Here is a 21,721-nt window from a genome sequence, read left to right as displayed (position 1 = left end):
TTTCCAGTTAAAACAGCCTTAAATATTTATCACTAGAAACGATAAGATGAAAGGAAGTCCAGTACACTGTACTATTGACCATTTCCCATTTTAATTCCTCCACGTGGTCTATATATCTGCCACTTCTCTACCTTTTTGCTGCCACTCTTCCCTCGTTCTCCGCCTCATTGTGTGTCTGTTCCTCCACCTTAAGTGAACTCTGATGTGATTAGCTGGGTTTGTATTTCCCAAGAAGTGTCTGCCTTTTCGCATTAACTGTTGATAAAGACCCCAGCACATCAACCCCCATCTCCTGGGCTTCTACGTGCCTTTTTTCCACCATTATCCCGTCTTAATAGACCCCTTGCTGCTAGCAACTTCAAAGAGAAAAATGTAAGTCAATGGCAAAAAATGGCAGTACAAAAGCCGTGTAACAGCTGCTTCTTCTCCCCGAAGGGAAGACAAGGGGAGCCTTCCTCCTGCCCAAAGGAGCTCGCCACGTTTTTCTGAACGAAACTGAAGATTCTAGAAATGTGCTTGGTGAGTGGTGCAGTGCTTTGCAGAGGAGTGGACATCCACAGTAGACATCAGGAGGCAGTTCTATAGTGCTTTGTGATTTCTTTTATTTGTTGAAGAGTGGCTCAAGGTTCTTACAATTGAGTTTCAGTTATAGTTTTTCGACAATTTTAATAGACCTTTACTGTATATAAGAAGAAAGCGGGGAGAACTCAAAGCACCAAAGGCAACATGACGCATTTAGAGCAGCTGCTTAATACTTTACTCATTATTCTTACTGTGGTTCATTTCTTTAACTAGCTTACATTAGCTTGTATCTACAATATTAGGCTGCCACAGTTATCTACACCAATCTGAATTGAAGAAATATAGATTATGCTGCATTTACAATAGCCCTGATTTGGTGTGATAATAGCGCAGGTGATATAATAGTGGCTAACTCTGCTCTGCTGCCCTAGGGTGTAGTGCCAGGCTACGGCAGCAGCACTAGTCTTTATCAGTCCTTAAGCAAGAGTATTAACACAACAGTAGTCTACATCTGCACAATGATTAAAATTGTATGTCGCTCTTGGTTAGGCACATCAGAACAGGCTTTGATTCCCTGCTCAGGAATGACCAAAGACTCCTCGGTCAAGACATTTAATGTTCTATTAGTTTAATCTCTAATGCGACTACAAGTCATTCTGGATGAGTGTGTCTGCCATTCACAGTGACAGAAGTGTAATGTAGAAGAAAATACACAGCACCTGGAGTTTGGTATAGTGTATGCTGCTCTCCATGTTGCGGATGGAAGTTCTGTTTCCTACCAAAGAAACGTACACTACACTATACCAATTAGAGTCCTTGGACAACACTCCCAATGCAATGTTCACCTACATATCATTGCTGTCCAAAGAAAAATATGTATTTTATTTAGTTATTTATTATGGATTTTTTTTAGTTTACTACATCATTTGAAGACAGCAAACACAGATGAATGGACCAATATAAATGCTCCAGAAATTACTTGGATAAGGAAAACTTTTTATGTTGACATCCATATTAATTTATTAGACAGTGTCTAATATGTCTGCCAAATATCATGAATATTTTCCTAATTTTAAAACAATATATTTTATTTACATCCTTATGTTAGATGAAGAAACCAATCTAAGTTGGTTAAACCAATGAACATCAGTAAGGAGAACGACAAGAGAAGCACAAAAATCTAAACGCATTATGTTACCTGGTGCACTTTCTCTTTGCAGTGTTTATAGATTTGCTTGAATCTTTGATCTATTTCATTTATGAAAATTACATAAACCATGGATCTGAATGAAGAACCTTCTTTCACATCTTTCCATAACATTTTCTTCTAGGCTTTGACCATTAGCTCGACGGACCACTGCAGTAGAACAGTTCCTCAGAACTGTGAGCTTTTGTAGAAGCCTTGCAATGACAGCAGTGCATTCTAACCACAGGATGTCCACCTCTGCAAAGAAAAACAAGACGTTAGTCCCCTTTGCTCACTAATTGCTTCTGCTATCTTTTCTTGCCTCTGTTGCTGTTTTGGCTCTGGGGCAAAGGTTACCTAAAGATGTTCCTCATCCCCCCTGGGGCTAGACATGTGCTCATAGAAGAACATGAGGTCTCCCCTCACATACTTGGTAAGTGACGGCTGTCCTCACAGGCTCTTTGGCCTGGCATTGATATGCAGGCTAACATTTTCATGTCACAGCTCCACAGCCCATTAAATCAGTCCATTTCCACCAAGCCTGCATCACCACTGCAAACACTACATCATTTGTAGAACACTGCATGTTTCTTCTTCGTTGGAGTAATGCATTCAGTTTGCAGTCTCCTGATTAACCTATAGAAAATTGTTCACATTGATTTTCACACCATCCTGACATGCCCATTGCAAATTTACACATGTATCTTATTAGTCGTCCATGTTAAGGCCATTACTTTCTGTCCTGTTCCCAATCATCAACAGGCTATTCCACTCTAAAGTTGTAATTAAAAAGATCACAGTGATAAATAGGCAATGCCACATGTGCTGATGAGACTGTTGTTTATTTTAAACCTCAGAGCTTACAAAGCCTGCGAGCTCTGCAATTGCCGCCTGTCACTATCCAGGAGCCTGCATGCCACCTTAATTCCACACTTTTTCCTCCATCAAGCACTGAGTAGTAATATGGTGATTAAATTTTAAATTAACCGCAAGCTTATTATAATCAAAGAAAAAAAAATTTCCTGGAACGGTACGGTGGCTACAACACTAGGGTAAAAAATGAGGTTGGACGGTCTACTTTAAAGTGTCTATAGATGTGAATGTGTGAGTGTGTGTTGCCCTGTGAAGGACTGGCGCCCCCTCCAGGGTGTGTTCCTGCTTGCCCCCCAGTGATTCAGGGTAAGCTCCAGACCCGCTGCAACCCCGAACTGGAAAAGCTCTTACAGACAATGAATTAATTAATTTTTCCCACAGTCCCGACCTTTACAGGGGTCACTCCACTTTAACCGCAATTTAAGGTTGAGCCTGGAGTTTTTACTCCACCACTGTGTCATTGTTAACTTCTAATGATTCATTAACACATTTTTGTCAGAGCTGTTCTTAAATTTTAAATAATGCTAGCGTTGCATCTCCCAATCAGTATTCAAGCCAAGTGCCATTTAATATTTAATGAAAATTGATTCTTGTGGCTCAGTAGCTTGATATTGTAGATACTGCCCAACTGCCAGAAGGGTGCATGTAATTACAATGATGTATTCTCTAGTCTCTTTAGAGCATCCGTGTCTAATTATTTAAAGTTCATCTCTTCACTACAAATGACAGTTTGGATAGTTTTGTTCATTTAACTAAAAAAAAAAAGAAAAAGAAAAGAAAACACATCACATTCAGCTCCCTGTTAATCAAAGCTGAGCGCTTTGATTTGAACACATCAAACCTATTGCACCCACTTTGCTTGTATTTATTTACTGGCTCTGTATTGATATAGAAATGTGTTTGGAACACTAGAGTAGTAGGGCTGGCATTCTCATTCTTAATGCAATTGTGTTAACCCTTAAACTATCACTCCAAAGATCACAGGTTTAGTGCTGGAAGACTTTATCTTTACACTTTAACTGACATTACACATTGCTTTTTTTCTATGGATAACATGTTAACTCCCAGTCCAACACTTACTAAATTCCTTGACAGGAACCACCATGTGTTCTCAAATTGTGTAAGCATTAACAAAAAAGACTAAGCTTATGAATAATACAGAAACAAATACAATCATAAAAAGCACACGATAAGCACACTACATTCAGAGTTTTCAGGCAAAAATAATATATTGGAGTTATTTTGGCTAAAGAATGAACATGAACTTGAGTACTGGGCCAGCCCTACACAAGTGCTCACACTGGAGTAATAGAAGGAGCATTTGCAGAGCTTTGTCACTGTCCATGGCATGTGACATTTAATGAGTGATAGCAATGGAGATTGACTGGAAATCCTCCTCCAGTAATAATCTTCACTGACAGTCGCTTGTTCAGTGGGGCAGCATGCTCTCTTTCTCTCTCTCTCTCTCTCTCTCTCTCTCTCTCTCTCTCTCTCTCTCTCTCTCTTTTCGTGCTTAGAGAGCATCATGACTCACTGTCATGTCACCTTCTCTTTACTGGTGCATTCCTCACGAGTGCCTGTAATACACTGCTGATAACACCTCCCGTAACATGTTGCAACACTTACCATCTCATACTCCTCCCATAATCATATTGTCCCTCATTTAATATTTATATCTTACAACAAACCCAAGTGGATCCAGCCCTGTTCATATGTTTCGGCACCCACAGTCAAATGACGTTTTGTTGATTTTCTAAGTGAAACATCAGCCAATAGAAATTCCCCAAAATAACAGCAAGTCAACCGCTCAGTTCTTGAGGCTGTTGTTGGTATTGTTTTGGTCAGAGCACCTCTGAATTGATAGGTCTTGTGAGAAGGTTCCATGCCACATGATGCAGTGACAGAAGTAGAGTCAGTGAAGGACAACTGCCGAACCACAGGCATCTTCATGGATATCTTCATGGAGACTTTCAGAGCTCTGTTGGAGTCCATGATTTGATTGGTCAGAGCTGTGTGTGAGGGGGACCAAGTCAATACAAACATGTGATTTTAATGTTATGACTGATTTATATGTATATACACAAATCAGTCCTAAAATTAAAGCCATTTGCCCTTTTCTACACTCATTGCCCATGTCTTCAGATCCAGTGGCATTAGAAATGCCCTTTATAGTTCTACAATTACAGATTATATTCCAGACTGAAGTTGACTGTTGCTTTGTATACATTGTTAGCTCTCTTTCACCCTGTCCTTCAGTGGTCAGGACCACAACAGAGCAGGTATTATTTGAGGGCAACACAATACACACTAATATGCCACAGTCTTATCAGAGTCACTGCAGTGCCTAGAGCAATCCTCTAGAAAAACAAACCTGCTCTGTCTGTTAAAGTAAAAAACAAAACAAAAAAAAAAAACCCACAAAAACATAACGTCATTTGACCAGGTGTGTACAAACATACACCTTTAGAATTTAACTTCATAAAGAGCTGTCAGTCAAAAAGAGTGCATGTGTAATTAGTCATTGATTACAGCTGTGAAAGACCAGGCCACTGGACACTACATCCTGAATGGGAAAGGAGATGAGGTCCGGTCCCGCAGCTTCATTGACCTCGGGGTTGAGTGGGATTACGCCATTGAAAACGATGTGGAGTCTCTACACACGGACGGCCCTCTACACGATGCTGTCATCGTTCTGGTAATTTCTATTTTTTAAAATATCTTATTTTTATTTTTACTATTCCATTTTCTAAACATGAAAGAATATGTGATGAATCACAAAGAATCATAATAGTCTTTTTTGCTCAAACTTGACATCAAACATCACCATCAAAAGCGATAAGTAGGGCACATGTGTGTATATTAATCATCACATACCTCTGCACAATGCTCAAGATATCCATTATAATCCATCTATAAAGTCACATCAAAATCAAGCCAATATATTTTCATAAATGAATCAGACTAATATTGACAGACTTATGTTTTTATGATTTTTCATTCATGTTTATATTCATAATATTGTTTTAAATATTTAAATATGCCTATATTGAAATTAATATTTAAAGCATGTCATATCTTTAATGTTTCATTGCATTTTTTTTGTTTAATTTGAATAGAACCCATGAGAATATGAATCAAGCGTTTATTAATATGCATGTCCATGTACTTAGGGAGTGTCTAATGGTGAGCATGTTTAAGTGAGAAAGCTTGGATGACTTTGGGCAGATGTTCAGTGTGTGTATAAATGTCTCTCAGGGCTGATCTTAAAGAGAACACACGTCAAGCTGCATTTCACTCATTTAGCTGTAAAGGAATGTGTTTGAAAGGCTCATCTTCTCTCTGATGGTAAAGAAAGGGCCTATTGCACAGCATTGTTTGAAGTTACAATTCTGTCAGAGCAGTGTTGCTAGGCAACAAGTGTTATCACCTCTGATTGCCTTGATCGGGTCACACCTTATACCCACACATCTACGGTGCGGATGGTGTAGGTTTCTTTCCTGCATTTCCCCATAAAAAAAACATCAGAGAGAAACTGGTTTTATACCTAAGAAAAATAATAAATATTTTTTGTTTTTTTTTCCTGGAGTTTAAAACTACCCAACAAAATTATAATATTTACAAGAAATTTCATGAATAATGAATGAAGTATGCAGAGCAGTTTAAGTATTCTGGTTTGATTTAAAATAATTATGAGTAGGAATGAAGCACAGTCGGAACATATATATAAAAAAGAACCTACTACAATAAATATGATATAATACCTAAATCAGCTCCATGGGAACAGTGAAAAAGTCCTCAGCTCAGATCTGGTCAGATCCACTTCAGCACTGACTCCTCGGCAGTCATCCCGGTCACTGCAGTGAGAAAGTCCCAACTTCAGGCCTGGTCAACTGTGCTACTGCACTGGAAAAGACTTGCTGCCTTGATCATGTCAGTCGTTTCATTTATAAGTGTATGTGTGAGACTACGCTGGTTGGAGGTGTGTGTGACTTTTATTAGCAAAGTCATGTTTGTGAGCTTGTGGAGCAGTGGAGCTGGAAGAAAAGAGATTAAGCACTTTAATGGGTTTATACAGACAGATCATCTGGTTCATTTGCTGGCTGAGCGGCAGGATTTGTTTTTCCAGTTAATTTACAGAATTTGTCTTCTGTCGATAGCACACACTGTGTCCAGCTAAGATTTGAAGATTCAATTTTTGGAATAAAATCTACTCATGAATATGCTTGGCATATGGACACTTGGTCTAAACTTAGCTGGCATAATTAGTCACAGATTTCTTCGCTGAGTGCACTTCATTTTCTGGCACAAATGTCATGTTTTCACATTTTTTAGCAGACTCTACTGGCATTAAAGAAGACATGGACATAGATTTCTTTTAGGACTGAATGGTATAACTATATTATATTGTTAAAATGATAAAACAAAGAAAAATCAAAGAGGCACTTTATTTATATATTTTCCAGTCAAATTGGCTGTTAAGAGCTAGATACTGATTTTAGGTAGGTACATCTGAGGAGATTTAACTGGGACTATTATCAACCGTGTAAAGTGTTTCTTTGTTTGTTTGCATTCCTTTTTTTGTTTTGTTTTTATGGACTTGAGTCTAAGTTTGTAATTAAAATTACAGATTAATGGAAAGCAATAAATCCAGCTAAATTCTAAGACATGTGCTAGCGTGGAGAAATAGTGTGAGGTCTTGCGAAGATGAGAATTAAGAGAATGAGAGATGAAAATGGGAATGAAGTGAGACATGGAGATGAAGAGTGGGAATTGAGTGAGAAGTTGCAGAGATTATGAGTGGGGACATTATGTGTGAGACATTATGGAGATAAAAAGTATGACAGCAGAGGTAAAGAGTGGGAATGGAGTGAGATGTGTAGATAAAGATTGGAAATGGAGTGAGAGATTGTGGAGAGAAAGAGTGGGAATGTAGTGAGACATTCTGGAAGTAAAGATTGGGAATGGAGTCTGAATGGAGTGAGACATTGTGGAGATGAAGAGTGGGGATGGAGTGAGACATTGTGGAGATGAAGAGTGGGGATGGAGTGAGACATTGTGGAGATGAAGAGTGGGAATGAAGTGAGACATTGCAGGAATGAAGATTGGGAATGGAGTGAGACATTGTGGAGATAAAGAGTCTGAATGGAGTGAGACATTGTGGAGATGAAGAGTGGGGATGGAGTGAGACCTTGTGGAGATGAAGAGTGGGGATGGAGTGAGACATTGTGGAGATGAAGAGTGGGGATGGAGTGAGAAATTGTGGATATGAAGAGTGGGAATGAAGTGAGACGTTTCTGAGATTATTGTGGAGGTCTTTGTGGAGGGGTCATGTAAGGTCAGTAGAAGAGCTATTTACACATCTCTGACCCTACAGAGAAGTGTGTGATGAGAAAGTGGTGAGAGTTGGTGTTTGTGTTGTGACAGATGTGTTCATTGAGGTGAGAGAGACAGAATGCAGAGAATAAGGCAGAAGAGAGAGATGGGAGGAAATTAAGTGGTAGAGAGAGAGAGAGAGGCACATTCAGTCTGGCTGAAGAGCAAGGCAGGGGTAAGTTATCTATTGAAGCAGATGGAGAAAAGTCACTAGACGAGACGGGAGATGAGTAATTGGAAGTGAGTTTCTCACCGTGGAGTCAACAGGTTTTTAAAGACGCACACCCTTTACTCTGCTCGAACTGAAAATATAAACCTAGATATACTTCACTGGGTAGCACTTTGCTGTAGCTGTGTGTTTATAAGGCTATATGACACTTACACAAATCTTACAGGATAACTGACATACACTAAATTAACTTCTGCAAAGACTAAACACTAAACCGTCAGTTGTCCTGAAGGATGCTTTTGTCAGTGTATATAAACTATGTAAAGAATAAGCCTTTACAGATATTAATGTGAGTTTATAACTGTTGTCATGAAAAGCTGATGTAGGGGTCCTGTAGTCTCACGAACAAACATCTACAGTTAGGCATTTTCCTTTAGTGTAGCCATTACAGCTATGAATCTTTGAGAAGTCATTTAGTGGATTCATGATTCACTGGCTTTTCTTGAGTATGTGTAACAGAGCGAGAAGTAGCAGACTTGTTTCCTCTTTCATGTGATACCCTGTGTAAAGAGAGAGAGAGCAAAAGAATGGTGTGAAAGAATGATGTCATTCGCTGCACTAAACTTTGTTTTGGTGTTCTATATAATTTTTAAGAATTATTAAAATTAATTAAGACAAGGACTGAAAGATTTGTGAAATTGTGATTTTTCTGACATATAACTGCAAGTCCAGGCAGGTTTTATAAAAGATAAAATAAGACCAAGCATTTTTTGCTTTAATTTCGAATGCTCAAAATTATTAATAGAGTGCTAGACTGTAATTCAGCTGTGGTCATGGTCATGTAAACAGCTCAGTGTTTGTTTGCCTAAAATCATTATACAGAAGCAAAATTTCACCATTTAAAGGGTGTTAAGACATTACTCATGATAATGTAGGCTAGAATTAAAATTCCAGCTTGTGCGATTTGAAAACCTGCCCTCTTTCACTGCTGTAATTAAGCATTAATTTAAGACCTGAAATGCTTAAACAAAGAACAGACTCAGTTAATTATTATTATTAATAATTATTTTATTACATGCTCTAAACTCTCTGAATTACTGGACTCAAAATGTACTTACCGTATAAATACCACACGTTTGTGTCTGCACCAAATAAAACCTGAATATTAAAGAGACACAAAGAAGTATTTTACCTTAAAAATACAGCTTCTAAATCATTGTGATGTTTCACTGAGCTGTAATAGGGAATTTGTAATTTGTAGTCTATTGTTGCTACTCTGGGTTCAGCACTGCAGAGAGTACACTGTGTGTACACTTTTGGAAGAACATAGGAAAATATCCCCTCCCTCCCCCACTCCCTTGATTTCAGAACAGTGCTGTAAAAAAATCACTTTGGAACTGTAGGGATGACATTCATTCATTCATTCATTGTCTGTAACTGCTTATCGAGTTCAGGGTCGCAGTGGATCCGGAGCCTGCCCGGAATCACTGGGTGCAAGGCAGGAGGCACACACCCTGGAGGGGGCGCCAGTCCTTCACAGGGTGACATACACACAAACACTTTTGAATAGCCAGTCCACCTACAACTTGTGTTTTTGGACTGTGGGAAGAAACCGGAGCACCCGGAGGAAACCCACGCAGACTCAGGGAGAACACACCGCACTCCTCACAGACAGTCACCCAGAGGAAATCCACGCAGACTCAGGGAGAACACACCGCACTCCTCACAGACAGTCACCCAGAGGAAACCCACACAGACACAGGGAGAACACACCACACTCCTCACAGACAGTCACCCGGAGGAAACCCACTCAGACACAGAGAGAACACACCACACTCCTCACAGACAGTCACCTGGAGGAAACCCACGCAGACACAGGGAGAACACACCACACTCCTCACAGACACCCAGAGCGGGTCTTGAACGAACAACCTCCAGGTCCCGTGCCCCTGTAAGGGATGAGATGGAAGAAAAATCAAATCTACTACTTCCTCAAAGACATTTTCTGAATGTCATCAGAACTTTTTCTTCCATTGTGTTTGGAGCAAATTGTAATAAAAAAATCCTCATGTTTTTAACATAATTTAAATAACTGGATAATACTAAGATAAACAGAAATTCTCTAAAATGTCCTGGAATAAATCATTCCTGCATTCATTAAAGATTTTGGAGCCATCAGAAGTGTTTGTGTTTCTATAGGATCACTGTGATAACGTATTTTGTGTTCAAATACTATTAAATATCATTTGGAACTTTCCTATTACCTCGGTTTGATCGTGCATTTAGCAATTAGATCTTTCTCCTGAAGAGAGCGGATTTGTTTAGCTGTTTATAGTTAATGTGGTGATGTTTATGCACATTCAGAGCTGTTGTTTGAGTGTACTGTACGACACATGGTTTTATCATTAGCATCACTTTAGTGGTGCCTATAAGTGAATTGTTGTGACTGAAGCCCACTTCCCTGGTAGATACTGGTAACCATAGATACGCGTGTATAAATGTGCAGTCTCTGGCATTTGTGCAGAAATGATTTGCTGCTGAGTTTCTGTGAGACACACGCATCCTCCACATCTCATTAATTCTGCTTTACCATTAGAGGGTAATTGCCAGGCTGTGGACAAATCAAGAAGGCCTCACAAATAAAAAATCTCCCGGGCTCCAATTACAGATGACTGGAACATATTCCGTGTTTTTGGAACGGATCTAGACCTCCTCCGCGAACCAACACAAGTTTCCCAGTGAGTGTTTCAGAGCAGATTCACAGATGTAGTTACTAAACTGGGAATAAACCAAACCTGAGAGAGAGGAGTCCTTTATTCGCTGCAGAGTTTCTGATCCTGATCTGTAGTTGCTGCACCTGTGATGTTACTGCAAACACCAAAAAATGAAGTTGGTATAGAGGGTTCCAGAAAGAGCTCAGTATAAATTATAGCATGTGCTTCATTTTCATTTTCTACTAAGAATTAATGTCTATTTTATTCACTTTAGAGGAAACCTTCATTACATTTTCAGGTGTGGATATACCAGTAGTTTAAAATAATGTGATTACAGCATACAAATAAATAGCTACAATACTTTGCCCAAAAACCAGACACTTGTTAACAGGCATGTCTATTTTCCTCTGCATTTAACCCATCTGTGGCAGCAAACACACACACACACAGAGGCAGGCAGCCAGCTTCGGTGCCCAGGGTGCAGTCAGGTGTTATGAGCCTTTGCTCAAGGGCACTTCAGCCATAGACTGAGTTAGCAGACAGTGCTGTTCCTTCATTCCTCCCTCACCTAATTATCCTGCCAGTCTTGGTAATCGCACCATCAACCTTCTGGTCGCGAGCCCACTTCACTGTGGGCCATGGGTGCTCCCCCAGTTAAATGTTTTCTGCTAGTTTTCCTGATACTGAAAAATAAACAGAATAAATTTGATGTCTGTTTCGGTGACAGTGACATGAGCATGACACAGAATCTTTTCCTTGTTTGGTGGGTATTGTACATAAATGTTCACTGAGACAGAATAAGCTTTGCTCTGTGTATACAGAAAGTTAAGCTGTAATGTGTGAATTTGGAATGTAGTCACCCTTGGTACATCTCCACTGGCTCCTGGAGTTATGCTTTTCCTGCTGCTTTCTTTTACAAATGCGATTACACAGAGAAAGCTCATGTGAGTCACCTTAACATAAGACAACGTGCATAAATCTGCATGTACTTGTGAATGTGTTGCTGCATACCAATGTATTCTCATGCATAATACAACATACGGTAAACACCATTGGCCAATGGCATCTGAAATCTGTTTTTATTCTGTTTCTGTTTTTTTTTCTCTGTAAGATTATACCAAAGGACAATGAGAACAGATCTTCTCTAACGTATAAATACATCATACATGAAGACTCGGTCCCAATCAACAACAACAATGTGATACAGGAGGACACTTATGAGTGGGCCCTGAAGAGCTGGTCCCAGTGCTCACGACCTTGTGCTGGAGGTAAAAATGTTTACCACACCAATAACTAGAGAGTGGGGTGATTATACTGTAACTAAACCAGAGCTGTTAGAATTACAGTAATTTAAAATTTGACTTGGTGATTTGAAAAATTAAACATGCATCGAGAAAAACAGCTTAATGAACTCCCATTTATATACAATATTTCCTCCAAAAAAAGGCCTCATGAACTGTACCCAGTGTAGATTTTGCTATTTTCTAACCCTGAAATAGGAAAAACAGAGAACGACCCACAAAGACCTCTTCTCTGTTTTTCTATTACAGGATTAGAAAGGGAAAACCAGATAATACAAGTTACAATTCAGGAATTGAGTCATTCTTCCGTATTCAATTCGAAAACTTTTTCGGTAAGGCTTTACTAATCATGTTTTCTTGGCTCTAGGATTCCAGTACACCAAATATGGATGCCGTAAAAAAGGTGACAGTAAGATGGTGCACAGGAGCTACTGTGACATCAGTAAGAAGCCCAAACCTATCCGCAGAATGTGCAACCTGCAGGACTGCACACAGCCACAGTGAGTTGTAGCTACTGCTCCTCTTTTTTCAAGTGCAATTCACTTACCTGCAAAGTAAAACACTCACTCATGGTTAGCAGGCTGCAAATCCTTCAAAAGGGGTCACCTCAAACTACTTACCAGTCTGAATCATGAAAGTACACGTACCAAGTGGAAATATACATGTGCTGTAAATGGGTAAGAGATGATTATAAAACATTAGTAAAGAAGGAGAATGGACATTAACATAAAGTGTTAATGTGATGTATTCACATTCTTGGCTTCACAGTGCCAGACCCCTTGTGCAGTAAAATAGCCATATGAGTAGTGTTCAACCACATGTTTTGGATTAAGAAAGCGCTGCTCCAAATTATAAGAGGTATTGAATCAAACAGAATATAACCCAATGAACCAAAGGTTTATTACTGATATATTTACAAATAACTCTATTATTATCACCAGGAGGAAATGAGCTGTCATACTTTTATTGTTACTAATTGTAACAATAAAATTGTTCTACGTACTTTTAAAGAAAAGCATTACTCTAGATGTTAGTGCATCAGTGTGTTGATTTGATGCCATTCCTTAATTGAGGGCCTGATGTTGGATGTTTTCAGTTGTAAAAGCCAGCCCAGCTCTTCACAAACATGTTAGGTAGAGATCTATTACTCAAAGGAACACAATTCTACTGCTCCACAGCTCAGTGTCATGAAATTATATACCATTTATGTAATTTTTACTACAGTAACCTCCCTCTGAGAGGGCATTAATTCCCTGTAGTTTTACCATGGTTATATATGCTGCTCCTGTAAATTTACTGAATATGCACACAATCGTTCTCCATACAGAGGGCTCCAGTACATGCCTTTATACTACACATAGAGGAATAATAATGCTTTTCTTACCCACGCATGGCTTCACACAGAGGGCACACTGTGATTTATCTGAGGGCAAGGCTGACTTTTCCGTTTTACATTGTGTGTGTGTGTGTGTGTGTGTGTGTGTGTGTGTGTGTTCCTGTGTCACCCTGGAGGTTTCCAGGCTCGTGCTGTTCCTGCTCTGTGTTGACAGATCTTGTGCTGGGAGTACAGCTGATAGTTTGCTTTGCCTTTAACCCCATTGTCTGGACAAATATATGGTGCTGCATACTGCACTATGACCTCTATGCCTTAAAGGGTATAGATACTGTCACTAAGCGGGGACTCTCAAGGGTCCCATATCCCTTTGCAGTTAAATAATTTAAGTGCTGATGACTTCTGTGCACTGTCTTGATTCCAGCTGTATTTCAGTGGTGCAGCAATTGTGATTCAGGTGCCGCCCACATTTTAGATGGAATGGAAAACAAGTAGACACCAAAAGCTGCTTCTGGACTTTATGCAAATGTAAGGAGCAGCTGTGCGTACGCCTGGTGTGTACAAATTAGAAGTTTATTGTTTTCACTTCTGAGATACTCCCATACTTCCCAAATCTGTGTTTACATTTATTTAAGTAAATCACTTTAACATTATACATCTAAAGAAGCTTTGACTGACTTCCATTTCAGTGTTAAATCCCATCACTCCAGTGACTCCTCTGGATAAAATCAACCTTTTAATGAAATCCTATCAAAAATGATCAGAGAAAACTAATTTGCCATTAATCGGTGCACATTGATCTTCATCTGCTGAAAGAAATTAATCTCATCATTATCGCAAAGTAACCTTTACAAGTCCAGTAAGTTATATATTCAAACTTCTACTTTTGAGCTGATTAGGGATTAACCCTGGTCCTCCCATAGATTAAAGGTGAATGCCACTCAATTTAGAACCTTAATATACTGTATTGAAGTGTTTATATTTTCTTCTGAGCTCATCTTCTTTATGCTTCACATCACACATCACTTATGAGCCAAAGTGCTTGTTGCGGTATCTAATATAATGAGAGCAAATGATCCATAATTCCATGTTTTAAAAAAAAAATCTGTATTTGGAATACTCTGTGGGCTAGTTTCCCAAACATGGATTAATGTGCCATAATAAATCACCATAAGAACTGTTTTGCGGTTTAAACCAGAATTAGGCTTAATCTGGGTTTTGGATACTGGTCTTATATGTCTGTACCTCTTTATGTAATCTTATTTTAGTACTCTGCTGTTTAGGGGTTGGCAGTAAGCCCCTCAGACAATCAGAGAACAAACATACAGTAACAATAAAGATGAGGTAGTTTGCATGAGCTAAAGAGCTTTATTTACAGGCTTCCAGCACTTGTAAAGATATCAGTACACAGAAAAATAAATACAGGGAGAATTTATAGTCAAAAATCAAGACCAGAGATTCTCATACAAAGATGTGTTATGATGTGGCTATGTTTCAGAGTATAAACTCTGTCATTAGGGTGGTACTCTCAAGGGCCTGCAATGTTCCAGTGCAGTTATATTTTAATTGACTTCATGCACCACCTCTTGACCCATTTTTAGTGTGAAAACCTTTTTAAAAGTATAGTGAAGGGCCATAGGGACCATGTTGTGCCTTTGAGATTCCCTTGAGGATTCATTTGTTGGTGTATCAAGAGGCTAAAGTTTGCTTGTCCATGATCTTGGACAATACCTCGGTAGAATCCAAAACAGTTATTGTGTAGTCTTCATCATAAATAATCATAAATAATGACCTCTAGGACAAAGCTTTTATTCTGTGGGGTGAAAATGAATGATGTTCTTGGAAATCACATCTGTCTTGTAAACAGAAGTGTTCCAGTGTCAGTACTCTTTGTCCTGTGTACATGTCTCTTCAGAATGCCACTGGAATGTCTGAATTATGAGGCTGTTCAGAAGTATAAAGAACACTTTGTGGTATCTGTATTATGAAGGATTATCTTGCTGTGGTTTGACATAGTTTGTTCTTGAACAAGGAAGTTTGTTTGTTTTCCTTGTCTGCTTTAGTCTGTCGTCTCTGACTGCAGTTTGTGAGACTGAACTGTATCTATCAAGAATGCTTTACTCCTCTGTCTATTTATTAGGTGTGGATTAACATTTGTGGCCATGCCTTATAATAGGTGAATTTAGCTACTTTGAACCTGCACTCATTGTGGGCACAAATATATACAATATATATATATATATATATATATATATATATATATATATATATATATAGGAAAAAATATTATATTTTAAAAACATTAAATTCTTGAGTATATTTCCTCCTTTAAAACAAGCAGCAAAAATTACACCTGGCTATATTAATCCCATGCAAATAAACATGTGAAAGAATATTCAGTCATATCTGGGGTTTCGCATGTTTTCTCATGTATGGAGGAGCCTTTAGTGCTTAACTATAACTCATTATGTCACCGTTAAATGGTTTAGAATATCAGTTACTTTTCCCTCATTATCTGTTTTGAAGGACTATAAGATAAGGTCATTGAGAGCTATATATTTTTGATGGGAGGGCTGTTCTCAGAACATTAGTGACACTCAAAAAACTCCATAAACATTACTGAAGTCCTGTGGCAGTAAAAATAATCCTGCCTGAATACAGCTACACAGTAAATACGTGACATTTAATACAGCGCTACAAAGGATTTTGCACAGAAAGGAGCAAGGAAACAGATGGTATTTGAGCTTGTGTGTGATGAGATTTCAGGGGGTGCCACACTCAAACACCCATCTAGTCACACACCAACACTAAACATAAACACAGACACAAAATAATAAAATAAAAAAATAATAGACAAAATAATTCCTCCACACAACTCAAAAGTAAAAATAAAACCCAGAATGAAAAAACTGAAAATCACAGAAAACTTGGAGCTGTTAAGCATGCTGTTCCTCCCAGTCCTTGGGCACCCTACCACCCATAATGATTTGTGTATTTAACAGTGACATAATATATATATATATATATATATATATATATATATCCATTATGAACACAGTGTGTGTATGTGTGTGTGTGTGTGTGTGTGTGTGTGTGAGTGTGTGTGTGTGTGTGTTTAACATTTGAATACTGTATTTCTTCCAGTATACAGTATAGAGATGTAAAAAATTGTGTTTAAGCAGATATATCTATGAATGATATTTCCATCCTATAGAAAATGGATTCAAACTTTTTACACACTTTTACTGCCAGTGTTTGGAAGTCTTTCACTGTATATCTAAGGATCCAGTGAACAAAACCATTCAAATCTTCACAGCAGACCAAGCCAAGATCTAGTCTAAATTCTTCCCATGAGAGCAGAAGCTGTTATTGCAGCAAAGAGGGAACACACTCCCTATTATTACCCTTCATCTCAGGGGAAATGTTGGATGAACAGATGTTGACATAATGTTGGCCAGCATTTGCTTATTTTATGCGAGCAGATATATTGCCAAAATCTATCCATCATTCCAGGAGTTCTCTATAGAGCACTCGAAAAGACTGATGCCTTCACTTTGATGTGATTACATCAAAGTGTACTGGTCATTATTCGGACACTGACGGTAGAAATTTTCTTTTGTTTCATCCAAGCAAGGTGCGTATGTTATTGTCTTCCATCTATAATGGATTTACGTGACACACAATAGTCTGGAATACTAAGAGCTTTTAAGAGTGCAGCAGAAAACAAACCTGAATATCAATGTTATTGGCAAAACATCTGAGTAAGTGGAGATTCATTGTTATTCTATAACAATAGATTAGGGTTATTAACAAGACTTAATAGACCCAGTGCTTCTTGAGTTCGACATCATAACAGAACATCCCTTGAATATGATTGGACTCAAGTGGAAAAGACTGAAATCCCAAGGATAACTTGTAAAATGAACCTCTTATGCTCAAACCAGCTGACAGTTTCTACTAAATTTAGTGCTAATTCTGGAGATGTGATGATGGCTTTGTTTACAGAAATACTATGTTTAGCAGTTATTGAAAATAAACACAAACAAAGGAAGGAGTCAAACTTGAAAAGTTTTGCAGATGAAGACAATGAATGTAACAATCTGCTTTTTTTGGGAAGGCCTTAGACTAAATGATAGAATGCTTCTGTGAGGATTTGAGGGCTTAAAATGAACTAGTGCAGGATTGCAGACTCCCACACATTCAAAAACTACAGGATGGAGTGCCATCAATGTAATTACAGATCTACAGTGCCATAGGGGGCATACACCCCTCAATCTCCTGCTTATCATTGACTTAAATCTCATGGGCAACTGCTCCAGAAAGTGCCTTTTAAAGAAACAGGTAAAGGTAATTTTTTTTGATTCCCCTACATTTGTTACATGTATCAGAGAGGCAGGGACAAAATGATAAGATTACAGTTTCCACTGCAGTCATTCATAAATAATATTGGCAGGGGTGTACGTTCAGTCTGTTTAGTCTGTTTTGCTGTTGAGCGCTCAAAATCTGCACAAATCAATATCATAGCAAGCCAAGCTGACAGAACCTGAACTAGAGGGCATATACTACAAAAACCTGAGTATAAACACATGTGGTGCTCAAACAAACTTAGATTCCACAAACACTAGTTGTAATTTATCTGGCACGGCAGCCAACAAAACCACATAACAATCAACAGAAACAATGTCCAAATATAATGCTGAAAACATCACTAATCTTGATAATAACTTACTAGTCCAACTACACTGTAAAAAAAAATCTGTAAAATTTACAGTAAAATACTGGCAGCTGTGGTTGCCAGAATTTCACCGTAAAATATACGATCACGTTTTTGGCAATCATACATTTAAATTTAAGGACTGTTTTGTTTACAGTACATTTATGTTAAAAAACAGATATACACTGTAAAAAACATGGTATTTACATAAAAATAACAAAGAAACATTGTTTTGCTATAAAATTAACATGTAAATTGTGTGACAAATTAGAGAAAGGAGACTGAGATATAGCCGTATTTAGATAAAGCCAAACTGCATCCTGTATTCAGCCCTTAAAAGAAGATATTGCTGAAAGGACTAAAGAAATGTTCGGTATCTGGGTGCCACACGCAGAACACAAGCTGATGGTGAACTTTCCTGACCAACACACGTCTCGACATAACATCCACAGAAACACAAACACACACAGTGATCACCCCAATGCAACCCAAAATCAGTAAGTCTCAAAGACAGAAAAAAAACAAAGAAAATCACAGAAAATATGGAGAAGCAAAGCATGCTGGGAGCTCCCTAATGAGTCTCAGCTCTTCCCAGTCCTTGGACACTTGTACAGTCCCTAATGGTTTGTGTGTTTAACAGTGAAATAATGTATATTTTACAGTAAAGAGATGTAAAAAATTGTATTTTGGCTGATAAAAGTATTTACGGTATTTCACTGTTACAGAGACTGTTTTCAACATTTTTAGAGTTTACAGTCATTTACTGTCATGGTTTTACAGTTTTCCACCGTAGAATTCACTGACATTTTTTACAGTGTAGATGATGTAATTTGTGGTGTATCTTTATTAGTGGTGTCAGTTGATACAAAAAAATAATCACAATGACATTCTGTAATTAATTATGATTAATTGCAAGTTAAATTTCTATATCTTGTCTTTTTGGAAGGGAGATAAATATATGTCTAAAGGGTTATGCACAACTGGTTAGTGGAAACTTTTACATTATTCTAACCTTTCAAAGTTTTTATGATATTTGAATTAGAATCTTTTAATTTGCTGAGTAAATGTTTCAGGAAGAGAGTTAACATTAAAAACACAAAAAGCTCAGACACAAGCTTTATTTGAGAAAAATGCTGCACGCAGCTCAGACAATAAAACACCTCTGGATTCCGGTTTCAACAACTTTTAGCAGATTAATGTGTAGATTAAAGATGATGTTTACGGTTGTAATCGCAACAAGTTTCTTTGCCAATTACTAGTTCTCCCATCTCTTAGTGCACTCAGAACTGTTCTAATGGGTTTATGAATCCCCAGTGTCAGTAAATGCTTGAAAAAAAGCTCTCTCTCTCTCTCTCTCTCTCTCTCTCTCTCTCTCTCTCTCTCTCTCTATCTATCTATCTATCTATCTATCTATCTATCTCTCTCTCTCTCTCTCTCTCTCTATCTATCTATCTATCTATCTATCTATCTATCTATCTATCTATCTATCTATCTATCTCTCTCTCTCTCTCTCTCTCTCTCTCTCTCTCTCTCTCTCTCTCTCTCTCTCTCTGCTAATGTCAATAAAAAGGCATCTGAAGCTTTTTTAAACAACAGAGAGAGCACTAAATATTGAAAAGCATGAACCAAGATGAGAAAATTGCTCAATTCCTGCTCCATAGGTGGGTAATATTAACTTATTTTCACTGTTTCTGATCACTTAAGTATCTTCAAATTAGGGAAACGGCTAACTGCATGAAAGTAAACAGATCAAAAGTACTACAAAACTAAACAACTCAAGTTACAAACGAGTCTTTGTGGTAGCTCAAACAGTGAATGTAACCTGTTTAGTTAAGTTAAACTTCAGCCACATACAGACAGTCATTTTTTTTACAAACATACCGCTCCAACTTAAAAGGCTCTACACTTCTGAATGTAAACAAACCAAAGAGAACAGCAATTCCCCACAATCTTAGATGTCCCCTTTAAGCCAAGCATGGGGAAAAAAAACTGTCAAACTTCTCGCAACAGCTTTTTATGTACATGTATTAGTTTGCATGTGCTATTCTCCCTATTACAGGTCAGTGGAGCATCACAATCATTTTGATGATGTAATTATACTGTAAAAATGCTACCTAATGCGCCTGTGTGTCTCTTCACTCCTCACTCATTTAACACAAATATAAATGGGTGTCTAAAAACATTTGACCAAGTAGTTAGAGAGGATGGCTGCCAGTTCCACAAAGTAAAACCCCACAGACAACTCTGACCTTCCCTCTCCTCAATCCCCTTGTAGATGCAGGAAGGTAGTGGCAGTTCTTCAGTGAGTCAGAGGTTCGCGGGCTCTAGCATGCTTTTTAACGAGACACTAACACATTGCCAGATAGTAGACTCTGCAGGGGGGGTGTTCTCCTGTTCCCCTGTTTCTCCATGCTCTGTGGTACTGTACACCAGCACAGACACCAGGGGTCTTCAGTTACATCCAGACAGCTGCATGCTAATTAGCAGTTGCTAAAATATGATCTAGAAGCCCACCATCTCTCATTTGTTTGCATTTATATCTCAATATATATGTATTTATATGTTAATCACCCCTGGGGTGTCATACGTTCTGTATTACACAAAATGAATAATCTTCACACCAGGATTTAATGCTTCCTTAAAGTAATGAGAAGTCCACCACTGAAAACCAATTTAATTCTTACATTCTCACACAGAGTCTTCCTTCTTCCCCCAGTTTCTCTGGGTTCTGTCACTACTTCTTTCTTCAAGCGCCTTAAGCTTTGCTGCTAATAATAAACCGCACATTAACATGTGATAAAGTTAGCGGTTTCATTGTAAACCATGGTAAAAATTCCAGGTGGTTAGTGACATCGTTTTTAATGTTATCACTGTTTAAAAACCTTAGAACATCAACCAAAGTTAGGAACAAGTTACTTGACGTTTATTGACTTGGGGTTTATTTTGCGACGGGGGAAACATGGCACAGAGACAGAGACACGGTGCTGTGCCAGATCTCACCTCTCCATCACTCCCCAAGGCCCCTCAAAACCAGGAGATGTTCAATCAGAGCAGGGAGGTGAGATTGGGACCACACTGGAGTGAGTGTGAAAAATAAATTAATTGGCTAACATTAGCTGTTTATGCTCTTGTAAGCACATAGAAATGTATAGATGTATAGAAATGTTTCTGGTTTAGCAATTTTGTTTCATTTTTAACGACAAATAACACATCTCAGATGAGCAAGAATGCATTCTAGCCAGAATTACAAACCTGATGCACATTCCACATTAAATGGTGCCATGAGCCATTAAACATTAAGCAGGGTTATAATTAGATACTACAGATTTTTTCCCCCACCTTAAATTGAGAATAACCTTCAGAGACTCCATCTACCTTAAATTGTTCAAGCACATTTCCCTTTGTGTTTTAGGACATGTTCGAAATAAACATGCCTCTTAAAAAAGGACCTCATCTTTGTCACGACAATAAAACAATAAAAACAATAACAATGAGTTTTATACAGTTACTGACCACCTGTTAAACAAAACATAATA

General features: G+C 38.2%; 1 protein-coding gene across 1 annotated transcript in view; it reads left to right on the top strand.

Moving 5' to 3' along the window:
* Positions 1–21,721, top strand: part of LOC136678630 (A disintegrin and metalloproteinase with thrombospondin motifs 3-like) — a 135,929-nt gene that overhangs the window by 88,579 nt on the left and 25,629 nt on the right. Inside the window, exons 16-19 of the mRNA XM_066656695.1 lie at positions 2,061–2,141; positions 5,113–5,276; positions 11,949–12,105; positions 12,506–12,638. Of these exons, the coding sequence (XP_066512792.1) occupies positions 2,061–2,141; positions 5,113–5,276; positions 11,949–12,105; positions 12,506–12,638 (535 nt within the window). The remainder of the gene's footprint in view (positions 1–2,060; positions 2,142–5,112; positions 5,277–11,948; positions 12,106–12,505; positions 12,639–21,721) is intronic.

This window comes from Hoplias malabaricus, chromosome Y, assembly GCF_029633855.1.
Source record: "Hoplias malabaricus isolate fHopMal1 chromosome Y, fHopMal1.hap1, whole genome shotgun sequence".
NCBI classification, from domain to species: Eukaryota; Metazoa; Chordata; class Actinopteri; order Characiformes; family Erythrinidae; genus Hoplias; species Hoplias malabaricus.
Note: the sequence above shows the minus strand (reverse complement) of the source record. Positions and strands in the feature narration are given on the sequence as shown.